The following is a 12,098-nucleotide window of genomic DNA, read 5'->3' on the forward strand; positions in this document are numbered from 1 at the left end:
CCCCCCCAACCCGCCCAAAAACCAAAAAAAAAAAACCGAATGGAAAAAGTAAAAGAAAAAGTGGCTTAATTGTCAGACACTTTCTCTAATTTATTTCAATATTCTTTTGAAAAATATAAAGTAGAAAAATGTAAAAAAGGGATCTTCACTGATCGAGACCAAGTAAATCTCATGATTAACATACCTGGCTATATGGTCCAATGCAACTTGGTGCCCAGCATGAAATACTTTGAACATGCAAAACCCTTTTGCTCTGATCATTGGCCACTAGTACTTCAATATATGCTCCACCTAAACCCGCTTGAATTAAAGGCAATTCAATAGTACTTCGTGATGGAACACCGTTAGGGCACTTGTCCTGGGTAATAAATTTCACATATGTCTCATTTGCCAGATTGAACTGATTCATATCAGAAATATAGAGATGGATATAGAGCACATGCTCCCAACCAAAACCATATCCTTGAAGTTGCAACTCAATTTGCCTAAGGATCAGCTTCAAATCTTCCTGCAAACCTACCAAATAATAATAATCCAGAACAGTTATTAATTGTAGTGTTGTATCTGAAAACACTGGTTAAATTGAAAGGAAGAAGACATTGCATGAGATGGCTACTGCACGTCTCAAAAGCATCCTTTTTTTTTTTACCTGCAGAAGGTTCTGATTGATCTTGCAACCAGCAACAAATAGAAAATGTATCGTCCTTTTCTGTTTTAGAGAGGTGAAGCCTATGACTTGAAACTTCAACCAAGTCACTAGCTTCAGGAACAGACTCGCATGGTGCTTTGCATTCTAGTGGGTTTTCTCCTTGCACTTCAAATACAGAACTAATATTCTCCCGATAAAGATCATTGCTTTTGTCATTACCACTTATTGAGTTGGACTTTGCCTTTCTTTCCAAGTGAAATTTCAATGGATGTAGCACCCCAACTGGAGCTATGGAATCTGAAGAGTGCAGCACAACTTGGGATTCATCAAGCATGATTCGAGCATTCTGAAAAATTCTAAATGTTAAAAGTTATGATGAATAAACAATGAGCAAAGTATTTGCTAAATACAACTGGGACGCAAATCTACCTTTATTCAGTACATGACTATCGGTTATATCCTAAGCCACTAAAATGAAAGAAAGAATGGCGGGAATGAAGGTGCTAAGGCAAATATTTTCACCAGTAGACTAGTCAACAGTTAAGCTTACATGGAAGAGTGGGCAGTCAAAAGTCAAAGTTTCATATTCCCCTCCCTCACCACATACGTTTATTCCATACAAGCTGCCAAAAGGGAGTTAAAAAGGAAAAATCTAAGTTTGCAGCCACACTTGAAATATTAAAAGGTAAATCATGCATCTGAGCGAGAGAGTACAAAAAAAGCACTGACATACTCTTTCAGTTTATGCAGATAAGGTTTCAAGAATGCTATTTCTTTGCCCAAGTGCTTTGCAGGGTCCAACCCCATGGCTGCAACCTATGACATAATATTTCAATATAGAATACACAATATTTCAATTAAAATAGATATGATGAAGTATCTCATAAAAGAAATAACAAAAAAATAAATCGATATAGAACATGCAGAAAGACATCTAAAAAATGTTATAAAAATAATTAAAAAAGAATTAATTAACAATACTACATACCTTGACTGTGATAGCCACAATGCCATTCGTTATCTGAGAGGGACAAAGAGATAATAACATGTCAGACAAATGATCTGAATTCTGATTAACTACTATTCATTTAAAAAAAAAATAAAAGTTACCATTTCTTGGAGAAGCAATGATTGATCTTGTTTCCACAAATATGCCAGAGAAACAAGCCCTAACCTTGAACAGACACTTTCCACCCTTAGCCTTTGATAATCTGATGCAATTGCACCGGAAGATACTGCTGTGATTGAAGGTATCTGTTTCTTAACTTCCTTTAACAAAATAAACATATCTTCAACTTCATCACCTGGTGTTGTTCGGTAGCTAAGTTTCTGATGCCTACAATAGTCACCTAAAGAATCAGAATGAGAATTTGCAAAATTTAAATTTGCCAAGTTGAAAGAGCAGATGCTCAGCTGAAAGTCAACTAATCTGACAAGCAGGCTATCTAGAACTTACTTTTACCAAACATAACAAAAATTTCTTCACGATATGCCTACTTACAAAATGAACTATAAATGCATTTTCCATGACGTTTCCCTGATTGTTAAGCAGTGAAAGGAAATATATGATTTGCCTAGCAGCATCACGTACAATCTGGCAATTGCATGATATGCACAAACAAAGAGATACATAGCGAAGCTTGCCAAGTTCTTAATAACAATGTTTACAAGTTCATATCAGCTAAAACAAACTTAAAAGGAACACATAACTAGAAATATGGAAAAGGCCAAATTACAGGACAAGCCAAGTAATTGTGACAAGACAAACAAAGATAGCTTTTCCTTCTTTTTTTTTTTTATAATTGTGACACAGATGGAGGATTATAAGTTCCCTGAAATAAGATAAATGGTTTTACCACAATATTCTCATTTAAAGGGCTTGCCTTGTGGATCCTTGTATTCGCCTTCGGAACAATGGAACTCCCATGCATTCTGCATAACTTACAATTATTTGGTGCCCTACCTGCAAAAAGAAGACATTTAATATTCATGTCGAATTCATGTACATATGCATATTTTGTAAACTCTTAGTTCCAAAAGAATTAAAAGAAAAATTTTTACTTAACAAAGAAACAAGTAAGATATTGTTACCACATTCATACAAGCGGAAATATATAAAACCATGGCGCATCTCATAATTTGAATTAAAAAAAAATCCTTTTTTACATGGCATAGACATGTGATAAAAATATGTATAAAAAGAAAAATGAAAAACAAAAGACAAGAATTGGAATTCAGCAGAGGCTTACAGTTTGATACATGTAGCTATCTAACTCATCCACTGAATCATCATCTGGTAGTAAATTAGCTACAGCAACAATCTAAACCAAAACACCAATAAGAAAATGTCAACTTCTTTGTAAACCATTAAATAAAAAAAAAGAATTTTAAGAAAAAAAAATTCTATTACTGCTTTTGAGTACCCTTTTCTTTTAAGACACCATATTTCCCAAAAAGCTTTGAGCTTGTATAAAGCACTTAAAAACGTTGTTGGGTGGTTTTTTTTTTTTTTGTTATTTTAATTTTCTCGGGAAACAAACAGAAAAAACCTGGTGGCCATATTGGATGCATTTCATCATTGCATAACAGCTATCTTTGCCGCCGCTGACTAAAGCCACCACCTTCATTGTCTCCGTCGTAGAATCAAACTGCAGTGATTTAACTTAGCAAATGAAATACCAGGAGTTAAGAGTCTAGTGTTCTCGAGATGAAGTTTGTGGCTTGGGGAAGAAGGGCTTAGGGTTTAACACTCCTTTTTTTTTTTCTTTGTTTTTTCTTGCTTTACAGCTCTTCTGAGTTTGGACTATTATAGTGGTAACGGTTTGGACTGGGCAATCTTCACTTTCCACCCCTCCCTTCCTACTTTTTGAACTTTGAACTCTCTTTTATCGTGCAATAATTAAAATTTAATGAGAGGACATAAATAAAAGTTATTAAAATTTTCTAAAAGACAAAATTGTTTGATTTTGAGGATTTATTTCTGGTGTGGAGTTAAACAAGTCTAACAAAGAAAAGGAGATTGGAACCTTCTTCAGTTGGCTTCATCAACAATGTGATTTTTAGATTTCATTGTCAATCAGACAATGATTTCAATCAAACTTGGCTCTTATCAGATTTTTTTCTTTTGAAATATATTCTTCTTTTCTATTTAGATTCATCAACTTGCTACGAAATTTCCTTTTGCCCTTTAGTTTTGTACACGAAGTTGACCCTATCATATGTCAATAAATATCTCCAATTATATATATATATATATATAAATACATCCGGTCATTTAACTTATTAATTAATACATTAATCTTTTTTAAAAAATAAAATTTAAATTTCACTCTAATATATATATATATATATATATGCACAAAAAATTATAAATTATCTTAGTGCATGCTGCCTCTTTTTTAAATTTACTAGGTTGAGCAATAGCCCTGTTTGAGGTGTTAAAGGATCAGGAAAATTGTTTGATCAATATACACATATCCCATGAGGCATTTAGTTCAATAATTCCCAATACCACTTTCAATTGTAACTCCCACCTCTTTATTCAATTAACTTACAACACCAATTTCGAATTTCACAAATAAATACACCATTTTACTTAATCTATCTTCATAACACATGACTAAATGGTAAAAAAAAAAACCCCAAAATGGAAATGAAAAAAAAAAAAGGGGCGGGGGAAGGAGGAAACAACTAAAATCAATTGCTAAATGACCACGATCCAAACCAAAATTGCTACATAAATAGAGAGCTAACACGCCAACCCAGTAACCAACCATACTTGATGAAATCACTAAATGAACCAACTAGGACCCAAGGGAGGAAAATAAAAACGGACTTAGATTGTATCTTAAATTCAAGAATGGAAAGGATAGTAAAATGTTCTGAGCTTCTTTAAACCTGGATTTCAATTATCACCGCCCAGCAATTACTCGTCCATGTGACAATTGCTTAGAAATAAAGCCTGGCCCCAATTGCATGATTCATCATTTGTTTGTCAAATCATGCATGCAAAGGCCTCAAAATCCTGACTTGTGCATCAAGAGTACATCCCACAAGGCCAAGCTCAAAAATTTCCTCCAATGAGATCCGACCGCCCATTCAAGGCCCGACTCCCTTGGTTGACATTCCCTTTCTGGTGCCCAGCATAGAAGAAGTGCGTGGAGCTCTTCTCTGAGCACCTGTAATGAGCGACATGAAGATCATGCAAAAAATAAGTCAGATATAAGATGTGCACAGAAATTTGTTGTCGAGTTTGCATGAAATTCCAGGTTGATTGATTATAAATGCTTTGCTGTCATTTTAGCTTAATTCTTAATCTTGAGCATTCGCAGACAGCTAGCACCCAATCTGTTACTAGGACCTGAAGACATCCCTGCCCCAGCTGAGGCAATCTGTCTTCAGCATTAGCTAGTACCTTTTTTATTTCACAAAAAGCCAGAACAATACAAAAACAGCAGGACATGAACTGGAAAATCTTACCCTATTCAGCTTAGAAGGGAGCCTCAAGTGATTCATCCCAAACTTCTGCACTTCCATTAGAGGCATCTTCGACATCTTCTTCCATTGAAAGCCTAATATATTCTCTATGTGCAAAACGATCCCACTCTGTCAATGTAGGATTCTCACGCTCCTGTTGTTCCGACATAAACAAGGCCGTTATCCAAAACTTGCGAAGAAGTGCAATGGTGCACAGTTCCTTCTACAGGTAATATTAACCAAGTAAATTAGAGCTGACATATCACGTTTACCTGACGAATGAGGAATGGATCACGAGTTTCAAAGGCCATGAATTTGTTAAGATTGAAAAGGATATTGAAAACACTTCCAGAAAGTTTAGAACCTTTCAGGTCACACAATGTGATATAGCTCTCATCCTGCAAACAAGAAAATTTCAATTGTCAAAAATGTAAAACAATCTATCTTCATTAGCAATGTACGGGAAGGAGAATTTAATGGAAAATCAGCTCCTAAGGGCCCAACCCAGAATATGGTAAAAGGCAGTTCACAGGCTCAGGGCCTTAATCTCACTAAATGATCTATTGTAAAGCAGTCATGAATGCTTCAAGAGGAACATGAAAAGCGATGAACTCAACATTTGCCAGAAATCTGCCTTACAGACAATTGAATGATACCAGCATAAATCTTTTAAGTTAGAAATTACAAGCAGAACTTAGCAAAGATAAGAGTATTCTGATTCATTTCCGTGAACACACTCCCATATGCACTGTACTAAAAAGGAAAGGATACAGAAAGGGAACAATGATAAAATGGCAAACCTCTGGTTTAATCATGTCAATTATCTGACATAAGATGTCCTCAAAGAGCACAGGCTCCTGGGCCATGCATTCCATTCGATGCAACTGCTCCTCATAAAAGAATTGCATTTCATTACGTGTGATAACTCCATTACCATCCAAATCTATACACTTGAACCTACAAAAGAAAGAAATATAATGCCCCAATTACTAGCTAGTAATGGCATAATTCCCCACCCTGCCAAACTATGTCGAAGTATTCCACAAGAAACAATAATGGGAAGAAAAAAAAACCACTAGCCAAGAATAAAAAATTACTCATAAGTCAAATCTCAATGCCATTGATCATTCAGAAGCTCCACCCCTCAAAACACTCTGCTATTTCTCACACTCTGACAGCAGGGCCAAAAATATTAAAGGGAAATATTCATAAAGCTACAAATGAATCATTTGCATCCTTTGTTTGCTTAGTTAAATTTGGTTGATTAAGACTAATTCCAATCAGTAGCTTCAGACTAGTCTTTCTGAAATTTTAGGTGAAAAGTGGGAAGGAAAAAGAAAAACCTACTTTTAGATATTGTTGAAGGACTTTTTATAAAAGTCAGTTCATATGAAAAAAAAAAAAAAGGTATATTTACTTCAACATTAACGAGGTGAGCTTCAAACTCTGTAATCAGTGCACAAAATCCACAATACCCTTGAGTCTACAGAGAAAGAGCACAAAATATACCAATACTCAAGACTAGGCTCAGATGGCTTGTCCTCCTCTGCTAGGATAAAATAGACAAAATCTTCATACCCCATCTTTCCTTCAACCTTACTGGTAAACTTTCTTGGAACCTATGATGATTTGAAAGCATAACATGAGTGAAAAATCAAAATTTAAAAATAAATATCAATCAATGAAACAGAAAAAGTTATAGAAGAGGAAAGTGATCTAAAATAGACAGTTCAATTAAACAAAAAACCTCCTTTTGCAGGTAGAATGAGGTTTGGACCAAGGAACAAAAATATTATTAGATTTGGACAAACCTGAGAAAATATTCTATTGACAATCTGGTAGGTAAGCGCATGGTTACCATATCGGATAAGGTTCTCCTTGTCAATCAAGAAATCATGATCTGTATCCAGCTCCCAAAACTTGCAGTATATCACGTAAAAATGTTCATATGAAAAGTACCTGTATATGTGGTGATATTTTTTCAAAAAGGAGAAGAAAAGTTTGAATGTCGAAACAATAGGCATCAGACACAATGTATTAACCATGTATCAAAGCAATTATACAAATTTATTCATATTTTTTGGAATTTGAAAGCAAAATAAAAATCCGTTTCCTAGTGTATGCATTCAAGGAGATTCAAGCCAAGTCTCTACCTCAAAACTTTGTTAATGTCCTCTTCCTCATCAGCATGTAGCATGGCATCAATCAAGTTTCCACGTTTCAACTCCCTAAGAGTGAGGTGACCATTCCCAGATCTATTTATGTAGTAATATATTCTATATATTACCGTTTCAGCTGGCCATGTGCAACAAAAGTTATGTTAACAAGCAACATCAATAAAAATGAATGGCATATTCTGCAGCACTTGGGACAACCACGACTTGCAAACAATTGAAAAACACAGAGGTAGTAGTTTATGCTAACTGTGTGAGCAATGGTAAACATCATATTGAATGGGAAAGGATCCTGTACATGTTAAGGCAAATATCCAATAAGCTGTAATGCATGAATTGGTAGGATATTTGAGTTTCATTTTCTGTCACACAATTATAATATGGTCCTATTGCAACCTCTCATTCAATATGTCAACAATCAGTCATTCTAATTTAAAAAGAACATAAGATTATGTGCACATCAAATTAAAAAGATAGGTCTGTTTATAAGAATTTCTTGTGTGAATTCATCATCTTAGAAACAGGCATTTTAGAAAAAGGAAGCCAACCGATTGAAACCAAAGACCAAAATGAGAGCTATATTGCCATCATTCTTACTAAAGACAACCAACAAACTAAACAAGAATGCAAATTCTGTTTTCTATGCACCTTTTTTTATGTCCAAGAGATGTGTAAATTTCATAACTTTCTGATCAAAGAGTAGGCTTGGGTTTCTTCCTAATTAACATGCTACTGTCATTTTATTAATAATTATTAACATAGTATTATACATTATTAAACACATTAGAGACAGAACTACTTCATCAAAGAAACAGAGTGAACTGCACTCATAGAAAATCACATGAAAATAAATGCATTTACAGGATTTGCAAGTTCAGATCTTAGTAGTTCCAGCATTTAATGACAGAATCAGTTTGGCAACAACTCATTATAAGCATTCAAATGCCTTAGATATTGTAAAAGGAGGGGGAAATATCAGAAAGTAAAAAAGTCTTGCATCTCAAAATCACATTGAAATGAAAAAACTGCCAAAAAGTATCAAACCGATGAAAACGAACCATATCTTTCCTGAAACTCAGGTGTACTCTGTAAGAACTCCAACCCTGGATGTGTTGCCAATAGTTCTCGAAGAACAGGTTTGAAGTCGTCCTGTCAAATTGGAAAGTATAGAAGAAATTAAGTTTAAACATAGACTATTAGACTATCAACCAATATTGCAATTGATTTAAGTTCTCAAAAACGTATAAAGACCTGAGTGAGGTATGTGAGATCTGGTTGCTTTAATATTGTATATATTTGGGTAGCTATATCCATCGTCAACATGTTGCCATTGACCCAATAATCAATAAATGCATCTCTACAAGTAGATAAGAGGAAAGCTCAGTAAAAGCTACAATATGAAATGAACTAAATGATGTCACAGCTGAAAAGCAATTACAGGGAGAAGTAACTGAGTAGGAGTCAGATTCTACAATAATATTTTCATCTGTTTTCACCATCAGTAGCAATTTAAATTTACAACACATACTTCTCCGACTAGGTCCAGCATGGAGAGCACCTCACCACAGAAAAAGAATCAAAATATAATTTTTTTTTTTATTTTCAAATAAAGAATGGCCATAATCCTAGCAGTTTCAAAGGATAAGATGGATCTAAGATAAAAGTATAGCTGTTCCACTTCCATGAACAAGAGAGTATACCTTGTAATCAAACCAGTGCTATTAACATCAATTTTTCTGAAAAGTGATGGGGAGAAAAATGATGGCAGCTTGCAAATTTCCTTAGTCACTAGTTTGAACTCTGATACATATAGACAGTAAAACACAAATATCAGAAGAGTTCCAGAAACATCTATTAAAGCAATGCTTACATGTATCTTACCATGCAGCTGCAGCCCATCTGGGTGGCCATAGAAAAACTGACTGATTCGAAACATGCATTGTTCTTTAAGCTCATTTGGAGGTGGACGACCATTTTTAAAGTAAAACTGGAGGCATTTTCAAGTACCAACATTACAAGTGATCACCATCTTCAGAGTAGAAAGCTAAACATAGCAGATAAAACACAACCAAGAACAGCAATGGAGAAAGAAAAATAGCATATTAATTAACCAGGACCCAAACCTGAGGTATCAACTCTTTCATGGGCTCACTAACTACTTTCAGTGGAGAACCCAAGTTTGAAGGACCAACCCTTTGTTTTGTTATACGAGGGGAACCAGATGTACTTCTTGGTGAAAGGGGAGGTGCACTGCCAGCAGGAAACATGGAAGGTAAAGAATTGCTCGTGGCAGTACTTCCACTGGAGGTATTTCCATGAACGTTTAAGGGATTACCAGCCTTTGCATCATTAACCAATGATGTCACCTAGCAAAGCAACAAGAGTTAAACAACAGTGCACCTCCACTCATAGGTTCAGAGGAATATTTAAAAAATTTTATATGAATTCAATATGTTCTGCTTTAAAGTCACTAAGGAGGAAAATTTCCATATTTAAATACAAAACAATATTCGTTTTATCATTATTTGAGACTAGGCAAAAATTAATCTGGGATATTGTGTAGACCGTTAAGTCTCCAACCTAAAACCAATTTGGTCAAGAGTAAACTCAAAACTTAATCAATATGGGATAATACCACTTGATAAAGACATCTAGAAAATCAACAATTGAAAGTCACAACATCCCTTTAGCATTGATTTAATCCATTAACATACCTTAATTCCTTTGTTAATACGAAATTTGCATACATATATACATAATGAACAAATTAAAACATATAATAAAATGAAAATAATGCCGCATCAAACATACTTCAATTATCATAAAAATAAATTACTTCTTTCTATTTTTTTTTTTAAATTATCCTATCAAATTAACCAAGCAATGGACTGATTAAAACAATGTAATGGCAACTCAACGCAATCATTTTCAATTCAAGTAACCGAAAACAAAACAAAACAAATCAAACACCGCGTGAAGATTCGAAATCAAAAAAACGCGAAGTACCAGCTTGTTAGTATCAGGAAGCGAAAGCCACTGTTCGAAAAGCTTTTGAGTGAATTCAGGATTGGATTTGAGAGCTAATGGAGACATCTCCTGGAGCTGCAATAGCTCCGCGTCCAAACACGCCACATCTCCGACAACAACTGCCTCCATTTTTTTCTTTTCTTCACATAACCAAACAGACCTCAAACAAAGTTTCCGCACAGATCAAAATAAAACTCAGCTTCCACAAATTAAATTAAAAAAAAAAAACAACAAGAAGAAGAAGAAGAAGAAGATTTAAGCTCAGAAATTCATTTTTAATAATCAATTGGAAAATGTGAATGAGAAACTCCGATTTGGAGCTAAGAAAGCATTGGAAACTCTAGATCTTCATGGAATCAGGAAACGGAGTTAGACAAAATATTCTTATTTTTTGTTTTTCCTTTTTAGCGCGTTAGCAAAAGAGTGATTGGGAGGAGAGAAAGTGAAGGAAAGTGAGAGATTAATTTTCTTTATTGAGAGACAGAGGAGGGTGGAAGGAGGGGAGATCGATGCGATTCAAGAGGGAGATTAGCTAAGAAATTGCAGAGATTTGAGTAGCATTTGAGAAAAAAGAGAGAGAGAGAGAGAGAGAGAAAGAGAGCCCTTTTTTCTTCTTAAAGGAAAAATAATTTAGTGATTTTTTTTTGTGTGTGAAAAATAGCTAAACGGATCCACGTGGCCATGTAGGCAAGGGGGGTTGAAGGTAATTATATTTCGGTCTTCGTCACGTGCTAAGAGCGTGAGTAATGTTTACACTATTTTGTTTTTCTTTTTTGGCTTTTTTTTTAGATTGAACTTTATTTTTTATATATAATATATTATTAGATAGGTAAAGAAAGTCAAAGACTCGAAAGATTTGGGCCATAAACCAATTTCAAATGCGTTGGAAAGTCATAGACTTGAATAACGTTTCTCTCAAGTCTTTTCAAATTCGGTGGATATATTGGAAAATAGTATTTTGCAAAGAGTTAATATTATTTTGCATTTGATATATAATACTCTTTTCAATCTTTTTGATCTTTTTTAGAAATAAAAGATTCGAATTGTTTCTTTATGGAATATTAACCGTTAGCTCATATATAACCGTTAGATCATATATTAATGAGATTCGCATCTAATCTTTTTATAAAATATTTATCGTTGAATCAAATATTGTTAATATTTTTATTTTAATTTATTGCTTCTTAAGAAAATCATTAAATTATTATAATTGGTGTTACATTATGTAATTGACATACATAAGAGGATAAAGAGTTATCCAATCATACCAAAATATACATTAGTTATTTTCTCTCATTTTAACCAAATTATATTTTTCTTAATTTAAGAATTTCATTCTTTTTTTAAAAGAATTAAAAATTCATAACTACCCTTTATAGAAATATTAATATATTTATCGTTGAATCCAATATTAGAACGATTAATCTTTTTATTTCAATTTATTATTTTTAAGGAAAATCATTAAATTAATAGTGGCATAAAATGGGAGGTGAAGTGTAATGTGGGTGCAGCTTTATGTGATTGAGATACATAGGAGGATAAAGAGTAGGATGCATACGCAATCATCGCAAGAGAAAAAGATAACAAAACAGTGAAGTTGGGATATTTAATGCAATCATGGGTGCATCATATTTTTCATCCTTTAGACCAAATTCAATGCCACCTTCTTTTTGGGCTATCTACCCCCCCATTGTCAAATTGGTATAAGCAAATTATTGGTAACCTAACAAAATGATCACCATGCAATTCCTTTATTCTTATAAAAAAAGGAA

General features: G+C 34.0%; 2 protein-coding genes across 6 annotated transcripts in view; both read right to left on the minus strand.

Moving 5' to 3' along the window:
* The window catches only part of LOC18600065 (diphthine--ammonia ligase), a 5,522-nt gene extending 2,004 nt beyond the window's left edge, over nucleotides 1-3,518 (minus strand). Inside the window, exons 1-9 of one of the 4 annotated variants that reach the window (XM_018122158.1) lie at nucleotides 3,199-3,518; nucleotides 2,899-2,970; nucleotides 2,533-2,612; nucleotides 1,760-1,985; nucleotides 1,638-1,670; nucleotides 1,383-1,465; nucleotides 1,200-1,272; nucleotides 650-995; nucleotides 185-516 (exon numbers count right to left, since the gene is read on the minus strand). In XM_018122158.1, coding sequence (XP_017977647.1) covers nucleotides 185-516; nucleotides 650-995; nucleotides 1,200-1,272; nucleotides 1,383-1,465; nucleotides 1,638-1,670; nucleotides 1,760-1,985; nucleotides 2,533-2,612; nucleotides 2,899-2,970; nucleotides 3,199-3,276 — 1,323 coding nt within the window. In that variant the 5' untranslated portion in view covers nucleotides 3,277-3,518. Of the gene's footprint in view, nucleotides 1-184; nucleotides 517-649; nucleotides 996-1,199; nucleotides 1,273-1,382; nucleotides 1,466-1,637; nucleotides 1,671-1,759; nucleotides 1,999-2,505; nucleotides 2,613-2,898; nucleotides 2,971-3,198 lie in introns of those variants that run through there. The other 3 variants (XM_018122159.1, XM_018122160.1, XM_018122161.1) reach the window with 3 other exon arrangements.
* LOC18600066 (serine/threonine protein phosphatase 2A regulatory subunit B''beta) lies at nucleotides 4,143-10,455 on the minus strand. Of its 2 annotated transcripts, XM_007030334.2 has the most exons (13): nucleotides 10,306-10,455; nucleotides 9,423-9,665; nucleotides 9,181-9,286; nucleotides 9,000-9,099; nucleotides 8,551-8,656; nucleotides 8,358-8,448; nucleotides 7,279-7,420; nucleotides 6,937-7,084; nucleotides 6,635-6,744; nucleotides 5,926-6,082; nucleotides 5,398-5,523; nucleotides 5,129-5,279; nucleotides 4,143-4,827 (listed from the first exon to the last, which is right to left on the minus strand). In XM_007030334.2, the coding sequence occupies exons 1-12, from the start codon at nucleotides 10,453-10,455 to the stop codon at nucleotides 5,139-5,141; spliced, it is 1,620 nt and encodes a 539-aa protein (XP_007030396.1). In that variant the 3' UTR covers nucleotides 4,143-4,827; nucleotides 5,129-5,138. The 2 variants fall into 2 exon arrangements, with proteins under 2 accessions (XP_007030396.1, XP_017977495.1); XM_018122006.1 differs by having other exon boundaries at nucleotides 9,000-9,286.

Source organism: Theobroma cacao, chromosome 5 (genome assembly GCF_000208745.1).
Source record: "Theobroma cacao cultivar B97-61/B2 chromosome 5, Criollo_cocoa_genome_V2, whole genome shotgun sequence".
NCBI lineage: Eukaryota > Viridiplantae > Streptophyta > Magnoliopsida > Malvales > Malvaceae > Theobroma > Theobroma cacao.

Bases quoted from the DNA above. Each gene is read 5' to 3' on its own strand.
- LOC18600066 (XM_018122006.1), bottom strand. From the start codon at position 10,455: ATGGAGGCAGTTGTTGTCGGAGATGTGGCGTGTTTGGACGCGGAGCTA. The intron at 7,085-7,278 runs GTAGAGACTTGG...CCACATATACAG, and splicing joins GACATTAACAAAGTTTTGAG to GTACTTTTCATATGAACATT. The intron at 6,745-6,936 runs GTTTGTCCAAAT...AAATCATCATAG, and splicing joins TCAATAGAATATTTTCTCAG to GTTCCAAGAAAGTTTACCAG.